The sequence below is a fragment of the Pagrus pagrus genome, assembly GCF_965226575.1.
Source record: "Pagrus pagrus genome assembly, chromosome: 1".
Taxonomy (NCBI): Eukaryota; Metazoa; Chordata; class Actinopteri; order Spariformes; family Sparidae; genus Pagrus; species Pagrus pagrus.
This window is the reverse complement of record NC_140185.1, coordinates 31,231,348-31,251,469: the sequence shown is the minus strand read 5'-3', so window position 1 is coordinate 31,251,469 and position 20,122 is coordinate 31,231,348. Positions and strand designations below refer to the sequence as shown.

The 20,122-nt window shown below is 42.0% G+C and overlaps 1 protein-coding gene across 3 annotated transcripts in view; it reads right to left on the bottom strand.

Moving 5' to 3' along the window:
* Positions 1 to 20,122, bottom strand: part of unc13c (unc-13 homolog C (C. elegans)) — a 105,603-nt gene that overhangs the window by 70,115 nt on the left and 15,366 nt on the right. The window contains exons 3-9 of one of the 3 annotated variants that reach the window (XM_084351471.1): positions 14,935 to 14,957; positions 14,255 to 14,301; positions 13,125 to 13,203; positions 10,206 to 10,277; positions 5,989 to 6,208; positions 4,747 to 4,974; positions 1,304 to 1,445 (exon numbers count right to left, since the gene is read on the bottom strand). In XM_084351471.1, the coding sequence (XP_084207597.1) occupies positions 1,304 to 1,445; positions 4,747 to 4,974; positions 5,989 to 6,208; positions 10,206 to 10,277; positions 13,125 to 13,203; positions 14,255 to 14,301; positions 14,935 to 14,957 (811 nt within the window). Of the gene's footprint in view, positions 1 to 1,303; positions 1,446 to 4,746; positions 4,975 to 5,988; positions 6,209 to 10,205; positions 10,278 to 10,615; positions 10,790 to 13,124; positions 13,204 to 14,254; positions 14,302 to 14,934; positions 14,958 to 20,122 lie in introns of those variants that run through there. The other 2 variants (XM_084351472.1, XM_084351473.1) reach the window with 2 other exon arrangements.

Sequence of the window (20,122 nt, the reverse complement as noted above, 5' to 3'; positions counted from 1 at the left end):
ACACGCGCAGAGAGTCGGACACGTGTTCCTGTGAGGTTTTTATGAAGAAAAGTATTATTACTAACTGTTAAAAAGTATTAATTTAAAGACTTACATCTTGAAAAGAGAAAGCAACATGCATAGAAATAGTATGACCTAAACCACGGGCAGATTCCTCCTGAGGAATGATGCTGGAGGCCTCGAGGCTTGTATGAATCAAAAAATACCATTAGCTGCTCTGTCTTTGGTTTAAACAAACATGACAAATGCTCACTGATCCTTTAACAGTGGCTCCCCAGTGCCCCATCTCTAGATGGAGGATTACAGTTTAAAAGAAAAGAAATAAATAAACAGATAACACAAAGACTTGTGTGCTGATGCCCAGCGTGTTGGGGCCAGACCTACACTTTGTTTTAAAGACAGGTCCAGAAGGCATGAATATCTGAGAGTATGACAACACAACAAGTATTTGCAAGTCAGATTAGTGCATATTTTCTTCTTACTTGGTCTGATTCAGGAAAGTAAAGCAGAACAACCGCAGAGAACTACTGGCAAATACTACTTTGCACAGAGCTCTGGGTGAAGCTCTACAATTCTTCAGAGAAAATTACATTTTACTCTTCATCCTGGTTCTTTTTTTCAGAGTTCTGACACTCTGAGATACTTCTATGAGGTTTGTTATGCTTACCATAAACAATGTGGTTGTCTATGTTTTACAAAGGCTTGACTTTTCCACATTTTTTTCAACTAAATGTTTAAAGTAGTCTCCTGGAAACTCGCTTGCTCAGTTACACTGCCAATCTACTTCCTGTGAGATGTGCAGGATAACCTAGCAACTGATTCATAAATGCATGCAGCTTTATTCGCAGCTGTGCACAAAAATTCGAAGCAGTGGCAGAGAGGCAACCAGCAGATTGAGTGGTGCTACTCCTTTGACTATTGCATACTGACTAAGGAGAATATCCTGTGCTAAAAACAAAGACACAGACGCCTGGTCAGCAACAGAGAGGTCATACAGAATGAGAAGCCACGTACTACTAAGGCAGTAAAGCACGATAGGATTTGAAGAGTTAAGACCCTTGTTGTCTTCACTGATGGATGCCATCGTAAAGCTTTTTCTAGCAGAGTCTGCATCTCCAAAATCTCTGCAGTGCAGCCGGCGTGTAACACTACTCAGCTATTAAGAAAGAGTCAGTAATAGAAAGAGATAAGAATTTACTTTTCCTTATTTACTGATGCCTTAAGATTCCCTTGAACACGAGATTCTTAATCTTAACGGGGATTATCTGGTTGGACAGAGGTCACATTAATAGAGAGCACTCACAAGTTGAACTTCTCGTCCCAGATCGGGTTGAGGTTGCCGAAGATGGTCTTCGTCCTGCGTTTGGTCTTTCCCACCTGGACGGTGACGTACGGGTCACTGGAGCCGGTTTTATCCTTGGCCTGCAAGCCCTGCGCACTCATGACTGGAGAAAGGACAAAGATGGAGAAGCATGAAGAGTCAGGTGTCACAAGCAGACAAGCAATTTGACAATCTTAAGGTTTTTATCTTTTTTATTTTAAAGATTGAAGCTTCCTTGTCCTGAATCTATTATTGTATTACATTATTTTTTAAGTCAAAAGCATTGGCCTGGTGGGTGAGATTTTACAGCAAGTTTAAAACCCAGTCATGAATCAGCTTTCATGCTTTATTTTAGTGCCCACTTCCCAGTTGCTTGGATTAGATTTATTTCATTCTATGGGTTTCAATATAAGAATTCAGGAACTGCCTCCGCTGCCCACAACAACTTTGTGCCCTTGCCAAAAGCTGAGGCAACAGAACCGCTCAGTGCCGCCATTATTTATCTTTTTGTGTGAATGTGAAGCGCTGAGTTCATCTATGATTTATCTATTCATACGTCGAGGCTATAGGTAGCTCCCACCCGTGTGTCTGCCCACTGCTACAACATGTCTTTGCTGAGCTTCAAAAAAAAAAAGATCTCCGATTCAGAATCTTCCTTCCACACACACACACACACAGGGAGGAAGGTGCAGAGAAGGAGAGACAGTAGTATTTCACAGCGCCATAAAAGGGAAAAAGGACACTGGGGCATTAAATATGCATAAGTGACAGCCTAAATAATTCAGGGTACATATATATCTCTCAGCTCAATGCTGACAAGGGGTTGGTGGGCAGGATATAGAGGTTGGAAGAGCCCTGGCCTGATGATCCAGGAGTGCTGAAAATCAAACGTCTCCTGTAGTGAAAGAGGGGTCTGAAGCATCGGCGGGCGTATAGACAGGTCAGTATGCTTCACATGAAAGTGCTTGTCAGATCATCCAACAGCATCCAAACCCCCACACTTTTTCCAGCAGACACTCCAGCAATCATGCCTGATTGGCCCGATGTGCAGAGGTGAAAAAGTAAGCGTGCAACCGCTTCTGTCACATTTCCTATGTACAAGCAACGGCGACATCATTGCTTCTTTCTGTCCCGCAGTGTGTCTTTGGTTTGAGCATCCCCCCTGCCTGTGAGCAGAGTTGCTTTGATAGCACTTTAATTTGGTACAAAATCTGCTTATCAAATTCAAATCCTAATGAGTCTATTTGGGTTTAGGATTCATAACTTTGAGCAAAAAAAAGTTGAAAACGACATTAAAAGAATTGGAACCAAGTTTACACCCCGTTACATTGCCTTTTGGTAGTAAAGGAGAAAAAAGGATAAAAGACGAAGACATTTGCTGGTGTGTGTTTTAACAACTTGGAGCCGGATTAATTCTTGTCAAGTTATTTTACAATCGTCCCACTTGCTTGGCTTGTTTCGCCATCTGTGAAGCACAAAATGCACACTAACACAAGAACTCTGATAAGAACAAAAGGTGAGAAAAGAAGTAAAGTAGAATAAGAAAAGAATAATTCCATCAATTCGTGGAGAGCAGAGTAACTGAGAGCATACCCAGAAGCATAAACAGATGAAGTATTGTTCTGGTATGAAGACTGAACAGAGGAGACTGAATATGTGTTCTTTCTTTACAAATACATTGACCTCTGTTGAGCGAGCATTATGAAGAATGCTCCTGTTCCAAGACGAGACATAAAGGAAAATAGTACAAACCCTACGCGGTAATATAATATACTTTCCTCATTGCAGTTTGTGTGATAATAATGTGATTAATGCATTTGCTGGCCCAAAAGAAGAATTGGTGATTCAGGTTCATATTCACTGCCAGACCTTGTAGAGAGCACATTAACCACACACAGAATATCTCATGGTCGCCGTCAGAGTGCTGCAGATTCAATGCCAGTCAGTGTTTATCTAATAAATGGTGAATAAATAACAACTCAATAGCTACATTTTAAAATGGGACGTTCGATAAGCCCCAGGGAAATTGACCGAGGCAGCCCTGGGTCTTTCCAACGCCTCTCCCTCCCTCTCTGTTTTCTCTTTCTTCCTCCTCCTTTCCCGGTTTTGCAGTCCTCTCTCTCACTATCCCCCATCCTTTCTGTCTCCCTCTCTATTTGCCTCCCTCCCTCCCTGTTTCTGTTTCTGTCTGGTGTATTGACACTGCGAGAAAATGCAAGGTGAGCAATACACGAGCTGGGCCTGGCACAGTACCACAGGGATGGACTGGAGTTTGGTGTCGAGGTTACAAAGCTAACTTCCTGACCTTCTTTTAAAAAGTCAACTAGGGGAAAAAAGGAAACTCAGTGACAGTATGTGCCATGTGTGTGAAGCAAGAAGCACTGGAATGAAAGAAAAGCCTTTGTAATCCTCAATGACACATATTTTTTTATTTTGTTTGTGGTGTTCAAGGATAGAGATAAACAACAGAGGTTATGTAATCAAACCGGGTAGTGCAGAAAATTAGACTAAAACACAGACATGTGAGTCTGTTAGATCCTGTCATGTCTCAAAACACAGCCAAATAATTTTCCCTCTGAATGCACAGTGAAGTGGTGTACTGTCAAACTGCACTCGGGGAGGCACAATGTTTTGATTGGCATCTCTGAGAGAGAGCTTGATGTGCAGCTGTGGGGGATTCATTTCAAAAGTACACTGTACAAACTAGCATGCTAGTGAGCGCTGAAACGACATAAAGCTCTCTGGCAGTTGCAGCAAGTACTCTTCCACTATAATAATAAGTCATCATTGCCTCTTTATTGCTCCCTCTCAGATGCTTTGTATTTATTGTGCCACCGTTTAACACTCTGAAAGCATTGTTGCAATTGTTTTCATTGGTGATATATGTCGCGGAGCTGTAATCAAATAATTCACGCGTTAGTACTTATATCAACAAAACAGGGACGCCGAAGTAACCATCATTGTATTATCAACAAATAAGCCCTCTCCGAATCAATCTCTATTTCTGTTTCTAATTAAATATGCATTGCAGTTTGTGGCTCAGTGTCAGAGGTTAATGACCAAGATCTTGAGGTTAATAACAAGTGAATACTAATTAGGATAACATTGTTTGTTATCTGGGATGAGCCTGCCATTTAATGGCAGTTTTGTTGATTTGGCACTGGAAGACTGAACAAAGGGTTAAAGGTCATGGTCCAAAGGTCAAGGGTCAGCTGCAGCAGCATCAGGACTTCACTACTTATAAAACATGTATCCATAGTCAATTGATTGATGATTAATGTGTAAAGAGAAGCTAATAATAATCAATCATATTTGAAGGATTCATAATTAAAGATTGTACCAAATGTTCATGATTATTAATTCATACGTTAGTGGAATGATTGGAATAACTAACTTTCTGACAGAGTGACAGGAACCAGGCTGACCTGTGATGTTGATTTTGGCAGACCACTTGGAGGTCCCATCCAGCACAGCCTGCTTGGCTGTCTTCAGATGGCTGGTGACTTCTTCTTTTGAGACCTGAAACATCTCCTGGATCACCTCGAACACTTCTGGACGGTTCTTCTCCCTTATCTTCATGCGCTCCTTCATGGCCATGATGATATTCTGGGTCTTGTCCTCTGCTCCGTGCTTGGAGCTCTTCTCCACTGCCCCTGAAACAGATCAAGAGATCGAAGGAGTGCTTAGACTCAATAGTCTGCATATTTAATAAGCAGGGAGAGGGATAACTCTGATCCATCCATTCCTAGGGTGTCTATTATAGGTACTGTATCTTATTTTCTAAATGACGAGGTGAGACTGACTGTGACTATGAATTACTGAAATCACAAATGTGCATGTTAATGTTGGTGCGTGTGTTCAAATGTATGTGTGTGTAAGACAACGAGGTGCATGCAACGGTTAATTCACTGTATCTGATCACAGTATCATGTAAGTAGAGTGTGTTCATGAGTGCAGATTGAAATGTGATAAAGATGAATCGTAGTTTGAACTATGAAATATTGTTATGCTAGTGTGAAGCCTTTATAAAACATTGGGTTTTGTAACAGCCAGGGTGTAGCTAATCCACTTAGAGTGTGTGAGGATTGCCCTGAGGATCATCCTGAAGCCTCCATGTCACATTGTTCCTACTAGTCTGCGCACTGTGACAACAGGGGTGTGCCTGATTGAAAAAGCTGATTGGAGGCTGTAATGAGTGCCAGCGACTGAGCGAGCAGTGTAAATGCACCATGGTGCTTGTAGCAATGAGTGCAAGGGAGATATGTAATATGAATTACACAAAGCCCCATAAAAGCATTCACGTGTTCTGTAAGACTTTCAGTGGAGTGTCGGTTCTTATAGAGACGGAAAAAAAACAGTACAGATGAGGTGCCACGCTTGCATTGTGCCCACTCAACAGATACACAGGCAAACCATGTATTTAAATTTAACTGACTGTAATAATGATTTATCGTTTGATTGTTTAATACCCAACAGTGCAAAATACTCAATCATAAGATCAGACTGAAAGATCTTGTAAAGTAAAACTAGAAATATAACAAAATGAGAATGAATGCAGCTTTTTTTTAAATGCATTATCAATACGATGTTGTGAGCACATGCCAACAAGCCCTTGAGTCTTTGTGAACTGTACATCGAAGCATTATGGGATGAATCTCGTTCCTTACTTTGTAAACAATCTGCATTGAGCAGGTCCTGGCACTTCTCGTGGCATTTAACGCCACACTCTGAGCAGCGCATGCCCTGACGGGCGATGCCCCACAGCAGCCCCTCACACTCATGGCAGTATGTGGGCGCAGTCGCCGTCCACACCTCGAAGTTATGGGGTGTTGTGGATGAAATTGGATAGATCAAGGCCTGGAGAGTCTTTTTGAAGACATGTAGTTTCTGAAAAGGAAGAGAAGGCATTGAAATGTGTAAGAAATAATATGGTATGAAGGCTCTGATGGTAAGATATGAGGATGTGAGAAACAGGGGAGGCACGGATGATGTTAAGGCACATTGAAGTAGAAGAAAACAGATTTTATGACTTCAAAAACCCAATAAAATCCAACTTTGATCTTAAATTGCTTTTCAGAAACGTTGAATATATCTTGAGATCAGTACTTACAAAAAGGTTAATACTTTGCACCTGCTGAGTGACGATAATAGCCTGATATCATAACATAAAGTTTAAGTTTAGAAGTTTGACAGAAACAATATCAGTGGGATTAATTCAAATTGATCCGCAGTCTGAGTTGGATGAAATTTACAATACACTTCAGTAAAAGAGTAATCTTGGCAATTATATACTGCGGCTATCATTCAGCAGAACTGCAGTATCCCTCAGCTACTTTTATTTAAAGGGTTCTGATGGATTACATTATTCCGACAGATAGCTTGTAGGGGGGCTTTGTTGATCCTTTTCTGATTACCTTATCAATGGAGGGGTCAGCCATATGAGCGTAAATCACCCTTACATCTCATTAAGCGTAGATTAACAGCATCCTTAGCCCATAGGCTTTGTGCACATTGAGTGGTTTACTGACTAAGGCTCCTCCAGACCAAATACGAAAGTCTACTAGAGGCCTGTCTGGACTGATTGCTGTGTAACGGAAGCCTCTTCAAATTGAATGCTTTACTGCAGCAGCCCTGCCATCCACAAGGACTAAAAAACGGGCTGGGACTTGCCAATTCTTGAAGGCAGAATCAATGGATGCTGTAAATAAGGTTTTTAAAAGAGAGCATTATCCAGATTGAGAGAGAGAGAGCGGGCGAAAGAGAAAGTGACAGGGCAAAAGAAGGAGATGTATGGCGGTTAAATAAATCTTCAAGAGGTACTTGCTCTCCACTCTGCTCCACCCTACTCCTCCACCCCTTCCTTTGCTGTCAGCCCCTTCTGTGTGTTGACAAGTGTGCTTTAACACCTGAACAGTAGCTCTGCACTTTGCAACAAAGGCTACTGCAATGCTCACTCGAACACACACACACACAAATGCGCGGACACACACACACACGCACGCACACTCTTTTACACGGATGATTAAATGACACCAGATGACAGGACAACAAGGCTGTCTAACATTGTGAAACTTCGCTGATGCAACACAGAGACTCGCTGAACCCTGGAGGACCTTAATGAAACACAGAGGGAGACGGAGAGATTTCCTTTTTAATCTTGGAAGGATGAGATGAAGCAGATGTCTGAGATTTATCCACAACTTACACACGAGCCAGACCGGGGCCACACCCGGAAGCCGGGCCCTCCCGAAATATAATACTGAACCGTCTCATCCTGACACCGCCTGCAGGAGATGAGTGAGCCAACATTTGTATGAGCGTGGGAAATCTCAGAGACCTCAGTGAGTTGACTTGGCTGCTACATATCCTTTCAGCCTCTATTTTACCAGCCAACTAACTGTTTTGAATGGTACCGAGCATGTTAAGCCTTGGCATTTCTTTGAGTCCTATTGTACCATACATCTATTTTATTGACAGTCTTTTCCTGTCGTTTTGAATTTCCCTCTCTTCCTTTCGGTCTCATCACTCTCAGTCTTGACGCTACATGACACACTGTGCAGCAGATGTGTGAGGAGTGCGGCATGTGTGAGTCTCATGTGCTACACCGTTAGGTAACCCTGATGATTCGGTGCAAGACACTGCTAGAACTGATTGACAGCCGCAGCCTCTGCCTAGGAGCGACATGACAGTGAAAAATCTAATCTCTCCTCCTCCTTTCCAATTTCACCACCTATTGTCCTTGTCAACCTCTTCACTGATGCTGCCATCCTCCTCACCCTGTTCCAGCCTTCTACACCTCTAATCTTTTGCTTTAACTACTTTACCATCTCAGCCCTAACAGGGACCCCATGTGTTTTTCCCAAACTGCATGACCATAAAATTTAGCCAATGCCAAACTCAATCTATTGTACTTTCTCTGTGGCAAGATTCACAAAACTATCCCAAATTACTTGGGCAGATATCACAGGCAAGCGTTTTAAAATCAGTGTAGTGCATTCTGCTGCTAACAACCTGCCTGATGATATCTGACCTGACTTAGAGCAACAAATCACATCTTATTTCCAGATCCTCCTTGACCCATGTCAGGCCGTGGCTCCCTTCTTCCTTTGTGCCTGTCTTTGTCCAAGCAGGTAAGTTTATGTTGACAGTCACTGATAAAAGGCTCTGGTGCTCCGCTCACATGCAGCTCAGAACATTGAGCAGACACACGGGCCGTTAGCCGGCCCACACATAATGTTCCTTTCTGCTCTAAAAAGCAGATGCATGGGAAACGTGACGCAGACGGAGCATATCATCAACAGAGAGAGACTTCCATACGTCAGCAATGAGTTACTACATTTTAATCCAATTAAAATGTATTAAGTTGAAAGAGAAAAGAAAATAGAAGATGTAGGTCAGAGATGAGGCAAGAAGGGGATAGAAGAAGGAAACACTCTAAATAGGTTCAAACATCTCTCCAGGGAGGAGAGGACAGATTGTTCAACATGGCTGCCTGATCAGTGACATCAGGGCCACAGGGTCACGATGACAAGTCACTCTTCGCTCCGATCTTCCCCCATTCTCTCGCCCTTCCCTTCCTCTTCCTTTCTCCTCTCTTCTCCCAACTCCTCTACACTCTTAAACAGCATATGGTCGTTTACTGAGTGCTCTCGCAGTCCTCACAGGAAAGCACTCTCCTGGACTTAATGCAGCAGATAAAACTCTGACATCTGCTCGTCCTACTTACCAAGACCGCACAATCTGCAGCTTTGCTCGGAACTCTGCTCCCCTCGACCACCAATTATTAAACTCCTCCTCGTTTGCTCTGAATTAGAGTATCGGACATCTATTCCAAAAGTTCAGTGGGTTCAATTTGTTTCTTTCCACAGTGGTGCAATCTCAAAATCTGCCCAAGAATCAACTCCCTTCATACACAATTAACACATTGCATCTATCACGTCATTCCTTCCTCATCTGGGACATGAGTCGTTCATCCCTAAAGCTCCCTTAATCAACCCAATGGCTATATGTGCGTAATCTAGACCATGTCACTTTGGGGCAACTGGGCATGTGGACCATGAGGACCAAGTCAAGTGTGTCAAATAGACACGTGATATGAACATGGACACAAATCAGTGTGCACAAATGGTTTGTGAATAACGTACAGAGAACATTTGATCCAGTAATCGTGTCAGCTTAGGCAGCCCCTTGTTGCACATCAGCGGATATGAAATTGTCTGCTTGTTTGTCTTGCTGAGGAACTGCTCTCTCCTGCTGTTTGCCTCCTATAACCCCGTCTCCCCTCTGGGAGGGAAGAATTGCAATCAATTAATGCAGGGAGAGCTTTGGAGGTCAACACAAAAGTGTCTCACACCATCGACTGAGACATTCTGCCTTTCTCCAAAGCTCTGTCTTCCTCGATGCACAGTGCATGTTATTAATCATAGGGCATTGTCTCAATAAAATGATTGGGCCATCACTTAATTTCTGAACTCATCCAAATGGTCTGACAGAAGGAGCACAGCAGAAAGAGTGAGGAGCTGGCCACAGAGACTACTTTAATAAACTGCACTATGGACAGGCAGACAGACAGATGATGGCATGCTGTATGTACATCTAAAAAGGGGCCAGTAACTAATGCAATCCATCTCATTTTCATTTTGGAACCCCGTGTTCCTGGCAACGTGATCCGGGGCCCTGAAGTACAATAGCTGCAGCAAACAGCACAGCTATAAAAGTCTGTCGGAGTCCCAGCCCCCTTTTCTCCAAACAGCGCCCTAAAAAATAATGAGAACACAGGTCCAGCATCTCCTGCGCCTGCAGAACCCCACATTGCCAACTAAGACTCCTGCAATAAACAGACAATGATTTTCCATGCAGGCACTGCGGGCATGTTAGTACTCACCAGGTCCTCATTATTCAGGGTGGATCGGTTCACCAGAGCGAACGAGATGCCTGCCTTTCGAGCAGTGAGGGTCTGAGAGAGGAAGAGGAAAAGAGAGATGATGAGAAGGGATAAATTCACCGACCCGTTTTACCTTTTTATGCAGTTTTACGCTGTATTTCAATGGATTTGCACACATCTATATAGTTAAACAGCTTGAGAATATTGGACGATATTTTATTAAAGGAAGTAAAGTCCGGAGGAGAATGGATTGCATGTATAATACCATTTGGACGAGGGAATATGTTAAAAAATATTAAGTCAATAGATCAAAACAAAAACAAGACTTTTCTGTAATGAATGCATCTAAAGACAAAACATTCGTGTGTTGCTATTAACTTGTGCCGTGCAAAGACAGAAAGTGGACTCACCAAAGCCTGTGATTTCCAGGAGCAAATGATTAGAGAATGAAAGAAATACAGTAATTGAATTAGACAAGGAGTGGGAGGATGAATGCTGAAAGCACAAACAGCAGAGGAACTGTATGTTTTTTTTATCCATACTGAGCGCATAGGTGTGTCAACTGCCATGCAGGACTGCTGGTTTGGGCACAGAGCTCTAGAAAGATTCAACTACTCATCAAGAGAGATTTTACAGCCGCTGCATGATTCTTGATCCACTCATGCATTGAAAGTTACTAAATTGCAGTCATGCTTGGCATTTATATTCACTTCTCTGTTGGATGAAGCTTTGATCATATTTTCTGCTGTCTGCTCTGCACATTAGTTTGACACAAACAGAGAAACACAAGACGCACGCACTCACGTATGGGTGAAGCCAGCTGTACTGCACAACAACGACTCTCTCTCACACATACACACACACACACACACAAACACACACACACACACACAAACACACACTCTTGAAAAACACACACACACACACACGCACATCTGCTCAGACGTTCAAACTTACTTAAACATTTAACAGCACAGGCCCACACAAGGCAGGCGCCCTCACAAACACGAACAGGTAACACACACGCACAGACGCGCACATATACACACATGTAAATTAGCTGTTATATTAATATCCATTGAGTTTGGGTGACCAGAGATTGATAAGACATTTATCCCAGACTGGAGGAAGTTACGTAACATAGGAATGCAGACATGGACAGCTGACAATATTCGATCAGTCTTTACCACGACCCTCTTTGTCTGTACAGCCCAGCTATGGTAAAGATCCATGGAAGCCATGGAGAATGTAGGAGGGAACGTGACCTCTACATGAACTGTGAGTGTTGATGTAAGTTTATCAACATGCACCAGCACTGCTGCGGATGCTACGGGCAATACAAGATGTACCTGTATGTCCAGATATTATCTATTCAGCTACAATATAGCGTTCAATGCTTTGCAAATCGATTTTCAACTTTTTGTCTTTTCTTTTTTTTTTTTGGTTGGTTTTATGTCTTTGTTGTTTTTTGCTGTCCGTTCCAATCAAACGCTGTTGCTGCCCTGAAGCAATCGCACAGCAAATGGGAGACATTGACAAAGGAGAGGCATGAAAAGGGGACCAATTGGTTTGCTGACAACTGACTTCATCCCAGGTGTAAAAGGCTTGCTCAGTGTCACTTTTACATGATTTAAAAGCCTCACACAGTTAAATCAGAAGTCAATGAAGTCTCTCGGATATATTTTTGGGTTGAGTTGTCATCATTTCAAGTTATGTTCAATTATTATTTTTTTTCGACACCTGCCGAGCAACTGAAAAAAGCAAGAAAAATGGCCAAGCACCGGCGAGGCTGAAATCTGACAACTCACTGAAAAATATCACCCATAGCTGTTATGGGTCTATGTAGGAATGGCAAATATACACGCAAAATCCAAAAAAACTAAAAATTAAAAAACGACAACCCATACTTACCAAGACATTGTTGGTTATTAATTTCATGAGAGATATGGACAAATACAGCATCAACTCATGTTGTTCACTGTGATATAAACATTCATCAGCATCTACGTGTATGACATCAAGCTACATAATCATATTAGTTCACAAGAAACTAAATCTTTAAAACTGAAGTATCAAACAGGTTGTTTTTAAGTAACTTAATTGAAGAATTCTGGTATTTATTTATTTTTTTTTCCATCTTTTTGACTTAAATACATGAAGATGAGAGACAAACAAACACAAGACAGACACATACTGTGCAGCACATAATGGACAAACAGTTATAAACACACATGAATAGCATTTGCATCACGACAGTCTGTTGTCGTTCACACAGACTAACCATGTGGCACAGTGCTACAGTGGACTGCACTACAACAGGCCTCTCTGTGGGATATGTTATGACACATTATGTTGCAATAAAAACAAATGGGGGAGCATCACTGTGGTGCTGCGTCTTAAACACCCTCTCCAGGCTAATTAATCAAGCCATAGAGTTATTGCTAAGGTTACATTTAACATTCCCAATAGACAGTGCTGTACACTAAATACTCAGTTTTATGTGGTTGCCTTTATCACCATTCAAATCCATACTGACTCCATTGTTATCACCATGAAAGTTTGCGATTTTTTTAAGTGTGAGGAGAATATTTTCATTAATCCCAATTTGCCGTAACAAACTTGTAATTAAAATCACAACTCAAATAATTTTCCAATAACCAATATTGTTGCAGGGACTTCAGCTAAATGACTATTACAGGTCCTCGGCTAGCCCCTGGGACATTATATAATGATAAGAAACAAACACTGTCTCTATAAAGCGGTAGCACATTTTTATCAGCTTCCCAGTAAACTTATCATTGTCTTCGGCAGGGATCCATACTCACACAGAGCAGGATTCCAGCAGTGTGGTACCATGTGTGGTCACTCAGATACATTTCACATAAATCACACATAACCTTGTTGAGGCAGATGACTCACCAGGTCTCGGACAAGAGGCACTGTCCTCTTGCGGCGTAAATCTGGCATGCTGTCAATACCATAAAGAATACTGCCAGCCCTGGAGAAGCAGACAGATTTAAGGTGTATTAATATCATAATAATGCCATGCTGGGGGAGACATTACTACGGTGAAAGGGGGCCCTTGATTTACACAGCCGGCAAACACCATGGATCATGCCTCCTGCCTAACCTGTCTCACCCCTTCCTCTTCACTTCGCATGATGCCGGCCACCTACACTGGAGCGCCATGTAATCCCTCTCACCCTCTGCTGTTCCCATAGACATAGCTATCTACATTTTTACAGGGTATTGGTCTAGTGATGCGCTCTCTTACTGATAAATAACACACCTAATACTGGATTTATTTGACATACAGTGAATACTGAATATGAGATGAGTTTGTCAGAGTTGTCCCTACTGCATTTGAGTTTCAGTTCTCTTGCTGTCTCCATCCTCCAACTCCCCCGTGCACACTCCACGCCCCCCTGACTGCTTCTCACCAGTTGAACTCCTTTCCCGTGAGGCTCTCAGTGGCATCACCTCAACTGTCACTCAGAGCCTCTCTAACGACCTCAACGTGACATCAAGGCTCCAGTGCCTCCACGCAGATAAAGCTCCTCAAGCTTTTCTGTCAGGCCTCTCAGCGACATCAGTGGTATGACCCTATAGACACACAACGTGACGAGCTGCGCTGGCCCTTGCCTCACCCTAGTGCCCCTGGCTCTCGCTGCCTTTATGCACAATGCATGCTGCAGAAGGCTGAACAGTCATGCTGGGGTAATGGAGGCTAAATATGATTTTTAGCTATTCTTTCCCCCATGACTGCATGTGACAACAGTTGGCTTCATCAATCTTTCATGCAGACTTTCATCGTTAATCGTACATTAATGTCGATGTTTACAGATGTTGTGAAGGCATCAGGCATCTAATTCATCTCTTCTCTGTGGTATAGCACAAAACAGGGAGTGCGATACCTTTAATTGAGGGAAACAGCATGCCTGCAATTTTTCTGTTACGTGTGTGCCTCAGCGTGGAGGTGCGAAACAGCGCAGCAGCTCAGATTTGTGTAATTGTGAACCGATCAGATCAAGAAGTGAGCAACCACTCACCCTCCAGTCTGCAAGCCGAGCACTTTGGGATCCAAAAGACTGCGAGGCTGCGGAGAAAGGAAACGCACAATGTAAAACAAGGAAGTACAAGGTAACTGTATCCAACTCAACACAAAGCAAACAGCAGCAAAATTAAAACAAGAGAAATACACAGTAAAACATCAGGTATTTGGGAAAATACAGTACATTTGGAGGTCAATTGAGGATAAGATAAATGATAGGAGAGGAGGCGTACAGCACAGGGAGAAGGGAGGGAAGCACCACAGGCAAAAGACCAAATTATTCCACATCAATGTAATTTGTGGGCTCAAGACTGAGAGTTTTGCCGCTCTTGGTCCTTCGGGCCAGATTTGCCTATTGTGTAACGCTCCCTCCTCACTGACCAAAATGGTCAGTTTGAAACACAAATCATTTTCTGAAAAGAGAGGAACAAAAGGACAACCAGCACAAAGTGACAGTAAGATTGGCTCAGAGGTGCATGCTGCATTCTCTTTTATACCAACAGATATAACATCGATTTATCTTCACGAAAACAAATACACACACTCACAGACACACTCAGGTAGATGTATTACTCCAAATCCGCACACCATCGCACCACACACAACAAAACACAAGACATGCACATGCAAGGAAATCACAAGTGTCCACGTGGTTTATGATTAACAATGACTTAAAACCTGTGTATCCAAAGCAGTGCTGTCTGGAGGGAGAAAATGACAGGAGGATGGAGCGTTAGGAAAGAGCAGCCCACTGGAAAATACACACTTAGTTAGGACACTAATATACTATTACAGCCTGATGACACAATTCTGTTTTGCCAAACAATTTATGCAGAAATGGAGACAGAGTCAACACGCGCCTCGGGGTGAATGGCTATGAACAGAAGCATACTGTATAAAGTAGATGCAGTAGAAAAAAGCTGTTAGACAACAAAGGGCTCACAGCTAAAGGTTGATATTTGAATATCATTTGCACGTAGAATATTTTAAATCAGTGCAGCATACATTTAAAAATGATGACGCTGATTGATAAGATTACATGAGATAACAGTCATAGCCATGTAGACGTGGGACATTAGGTAAGAATAAGCAGTTAGTATCATATTGCCATTTTGGAGACGAACTGTGAGAGGGCATGCCCTTTAAATAAGCAAGACTACAGAGGTGTAATTACTGTGCTATTGATCCGTGGGTGATAAACGGCGGCATGGTCGTGATCTAATGTGATACAAACAGAAAACAGCTGTTCGCTAGAGAAAGATCAACTTGCTCCCCCGATTAAAACGACACAATACACCGTTTGTTGTTGACGAGCAGGTATTGCATCGCTAGTGCAGCGTAAGGCGATGATAAACTACCTTGTTTCTATAATCTTCAAGTTATCCAGGCCCATTCAATTTTGTTTTGTCTGTTTACTTGAAAGTTGACACCAGTTAAAAAATCACTGCATGAAAATATTAATTCAGAATCATTAAAATATTCATAGCCCTGTACCTGTGGGTTCATTGAGAAAGCAGTACATAGTAATTGTTGGATGCTGTTATCCAGAGTGCTTTAGAGTGCCATTAGTGTTCACCACAAGTGCATATCTTTTCATGATGATGGTTCTCATGGAGGCACTGATCATTCAAAAACATTAAAATGCTTTCTCGTCAATGTGAAACCAATTAGATAGTATAAATTCTTGAAAAGGATGATTTTCGAGTACAGTACATTTTTGCGACAGCTGTGACAATATACTGACACCAGGAGCCGCACACACGCAGAGACACAGCACTCACAGAGGAGCTAAGCTGCAAGTAGGTACCATGGACAGCGATCAGCTAAGCTACTTTCAGCACCACAATACAAGATAGAGCCATCTCCTCTACCAGCGAGTCTGCAGCTGCACAAGATAAAGCCAGACCACAAAGATAGGCTACAGGCTGCTGATATAAACCTCATTTCACAGGTGCCTTAAATCTAAGGAACGAAAATGTAATTGATGGTCGGAAACCTCTGTGTGTGTGCAGTGCGGGCAAAGTGTTGAGATCTCAACAGTGGCAGTAAATCCTACATTTCAGCGCCGACACACATGGTCACACACCGCACATAGATCAGAGCTCACCGGAGCAGAAAAGCCCGCACGTGGATGATAGAACCAGGACCCCTACTCCAACACACACAAGGACATGTGTTCTTATATGGACATTCAGGTGAACATCTGAATGAACAATGAGGGACAAACCAATCCCTGAGCAAATGTTGGCAACGTATGTCTCTTCAAACCACCGAACATATATGAACATTTTGTTTCAACCTAAAGCTTCTTTAGGCTTAATTTTTAATTCTATCTTGTGACAACACTGTGCTTTTGCTCTGGTTAGGACAACAACTTGGTTCGGATCAGGAAAAGATCATGTTTTAGCTTAAAGTAGCTCTTTTGGTCTCCACAAACATGGCTGGAGATGTCCCAAGGTCTTGTTAAAAACAACAAACACACAAAATGTCCCGACTTCCAGTCAAAAATATCTGTTTTTGTCACCACAAATAACCTGAAATCTGTCTCCTTAAAAATATCCAGTGGTGTCAGGCTTACAAATGTTGAAACGCAGTCTCAAACTGCAGTCGGCGGCTTGGCAGCTTCTCGCCTTTAACTCCACCGTCTCCAGCAAGTCAGGTCATAAACATGTGAGGGCAGGAGAATATATTTTCAAGAAGCTGATAATAAAAAACCAGAGGAAATCAAGATGACAAAGCGGAGCAGGACCTGCAACCACTGACTGTAGCAGAGAAGTCGACAGTGACGATGGGTTAGAGTTTGTGCAGTCTGAGATGCAGTCTGGCTCATTGGAAAACAGCAAGCCCCCATCACAGAGCAGAGGCTGCAGACCTCACACTGAACACATCCAAAGTCACATTGGCAAACCAACCACTGGCCACCACAAGTGTGACCATCTCAACTTTGCCTGTCATTCTTAATATAATAGTCACACCACACATAGACACGCTCACCAGAGCAGAAAAGCCTCCAGTCCCACTGGAGAAAACCAATTCCAGTCACGTCAAACTGAATTCTGAAGTCACTCAATATTTGAGAAACTTAACTTTTATGATATTCACGAATAGCCTTTCTAACATTACGTAACAACTTATAAATGCTTTACTCAAAAAAAATAAATTCAGGGCAGGATTTAGTATTAAAATCACAGAAAATGAACACTAAAATGACAGTTTTGTGCCGGCTGGGTGTGTTCTTTGTTCAAACACCTTAAAATGTCCCATTTTTCCATTCAGTGCCAAGGCAGGAATTAGTTTGACCTTCATGTAGTGCTGCATCGGTGCCATTCAACACTTTCACTTCTACCCAGAGACCAGGGGATGTGACTGCTACCAACAGTCAACACGGGTTTATTTTAGGACAATCCTTACCTGGCCTCAGCCAGCTTTGGCTGCTTCAATTTGACAATAAAAGTACTTTTAAGCTGGCGTTTCTTCACTAGTGCTGAGATTCATATTACTTTAAAATATAATTAATATAATTAAGTATTTTATTTTTATGTAATTAATGAATTAATTGACCTGTACTTTGTCACTGAAATAATCACATTAGCCTATGAACTGATCTTTTTCAGGGCAGACATTTTGAAATGTCAAAGTATTTCATGTTGGAACAACGCCATCGTGATTAGTTCTTCTCTTCTGAAGATATGTAACGTCGCCATGAAAAGCGTCTATTAAAACATACTCATCGTTACAAGCTGACGTTACATTAGGCCTCATAGTTACTCTTCATTAAGTTACTCAACCCAACTCAGTGGAAGGTGCTTTCCGACGACTCCGCCACACCCACACTTCTCAAAATGAAGTTATTCACCGACTAGCAACAGCTAACAGCTAGCTTAGCAACAAGTAACGTTAGCTGTTAGATCCCCAGGCCTCGTCCTTCAGCCGTGGTGGTTCTCACAACCTTCCACCTCTAAACAAGACCCAGGTGATGCCAAGTGGCCAACCTACCTACCCTACTATGAAGACACGACATGTTTAAAAGACAACGTTGGCACAAGCTAACCTCTCACCTGCTGCAGCAGCTAACACGTCGAAGAAGAGATGCATGTCCATCCTCTAGACTCCACTCAGCTCTTGGTAAGGCAAGGCAATAAACAAGCACACCTGCTAATATGTCAGATAAATTCCTCTGCTTTACTTAACAGTATATTAATTTGTGAACTTTAAATGCTGTACTCATAATTAAACTCCACACTTGAAGCTGGTAGGATAATATTAACGTTAATTACACTGCTAATGTGTGTACCAGCATAGCTAAATCTGTGGAAGGAGGAATCAAATTTTACACAAGGCAACATATTAAAAACCTCTCGTGTCGATTACTTATTAACAGGTTTATTTATTATTTTCGGTGGCAATTCAACATGAACATATTTTTGTTGAGAAAATAGTGACTATTATGATTTGTTGATACGTTTTGGATATTGCAATTGGTCATATTGTGATTTTGTTAGCATTTTGATTACTTGTGCAGCCCCAGTATGTATTCTACATACACTGTATATTTATCTGTCTATTTATTTAATTTTATTCATTTATTACGTAATACTGGATTTTCCCAGATGCACCATTTACATTTATTTATCTTCATAACTAAGAAATGGTGTGTATTCATTGCTTGAAAATCTTTTATAGCTGTTTAGATCTTTAAACATTGGTGCAGATTGGTACATGCTGCTGCGAGAAGACAGCAAAACCAGGACATTTCCCTCCGACAGCTGGCAGTAAAACAGAAACATTTCATATAACCATATATTAAGCTTCATTAATAATTTAACAAATTACTTACTGGATAACAGATTTATGATGAAAGCGGACCAAAGGAGGACATGTGTAGTGTGAGGTTGCCGCCCTCGAGCGTTTGACATGATGAAATGTGGTAGCTCATAGTGAGATGTAAAAGTCCTGGTTGCCTGTGCTACCAATTTGTTCCCTGCTTGTCCCTCTGATGACTCAAACAATACGTGACTGTGCCGTTTCCTACTATAGGAGACAACACATCAAATACAGTATATGAGTAATCTTAGCACTCACTGTTCCCCTCAGCTCCTATCTTTTTCAGCTATAACAACGCATTTGAGGCTGTGGCAGGCTGATGTCAGAGAGTTTATTTAGTTCAATTTCAGTGCAAAAATAGAATCCCTGTGGACATGAACCAGGAAAAGAGCATTGGGGTAAAATGGGTTATCTGCCCGTATCTAATCAGGAATATGAATTGTACACATAAAGGCAAAACTATTGCCTTGATCTAAGTTATTATGAAATTATTCTGGTGCACATTTAGGGGGAAAAGTACAAGCACAAGAAGAAGGATTTGGCAAAAGCGCAATCCCAAAAAGAGTACAGTGTATTAAATGTCTAATCTGAAAGCCAGAGGTAATGTGTTGCAAACTAGATTCATAGCTCCTCCAAATTATGGGTGTAATCTGTGGAGAAGAGGCTTTCCCTGTTTACAACAGTCAGCTAAATAGAGCAACATTGAATCAGTCAGTGCTTTGAATTGGATGGTATCTCTTAAAAACAACAACAGTGACTCTTCGTTCCCTGCATCTGCATTTTTCATATCCACACTTTTCTCGAGAAATGGTGCACTAAGCATAAAGAGGGTCTACCTCCTTTGCTCCCCCAGGAGCAAGCAGCAAACTTCACTAGCAGCAGACCTCTATAAATATTCCAAGCAAGGCTGACCTGGTTACAGAATGCCCTTGGGAGTGTGAATTAGCATCTGAATACAGACGCTGCTGTAGCCAGTTGAAGACAGGCCTGGCAGGAGTGGCAGTACTGCTGAGACTCCCTTCACAGCTCCTACACAGACCGG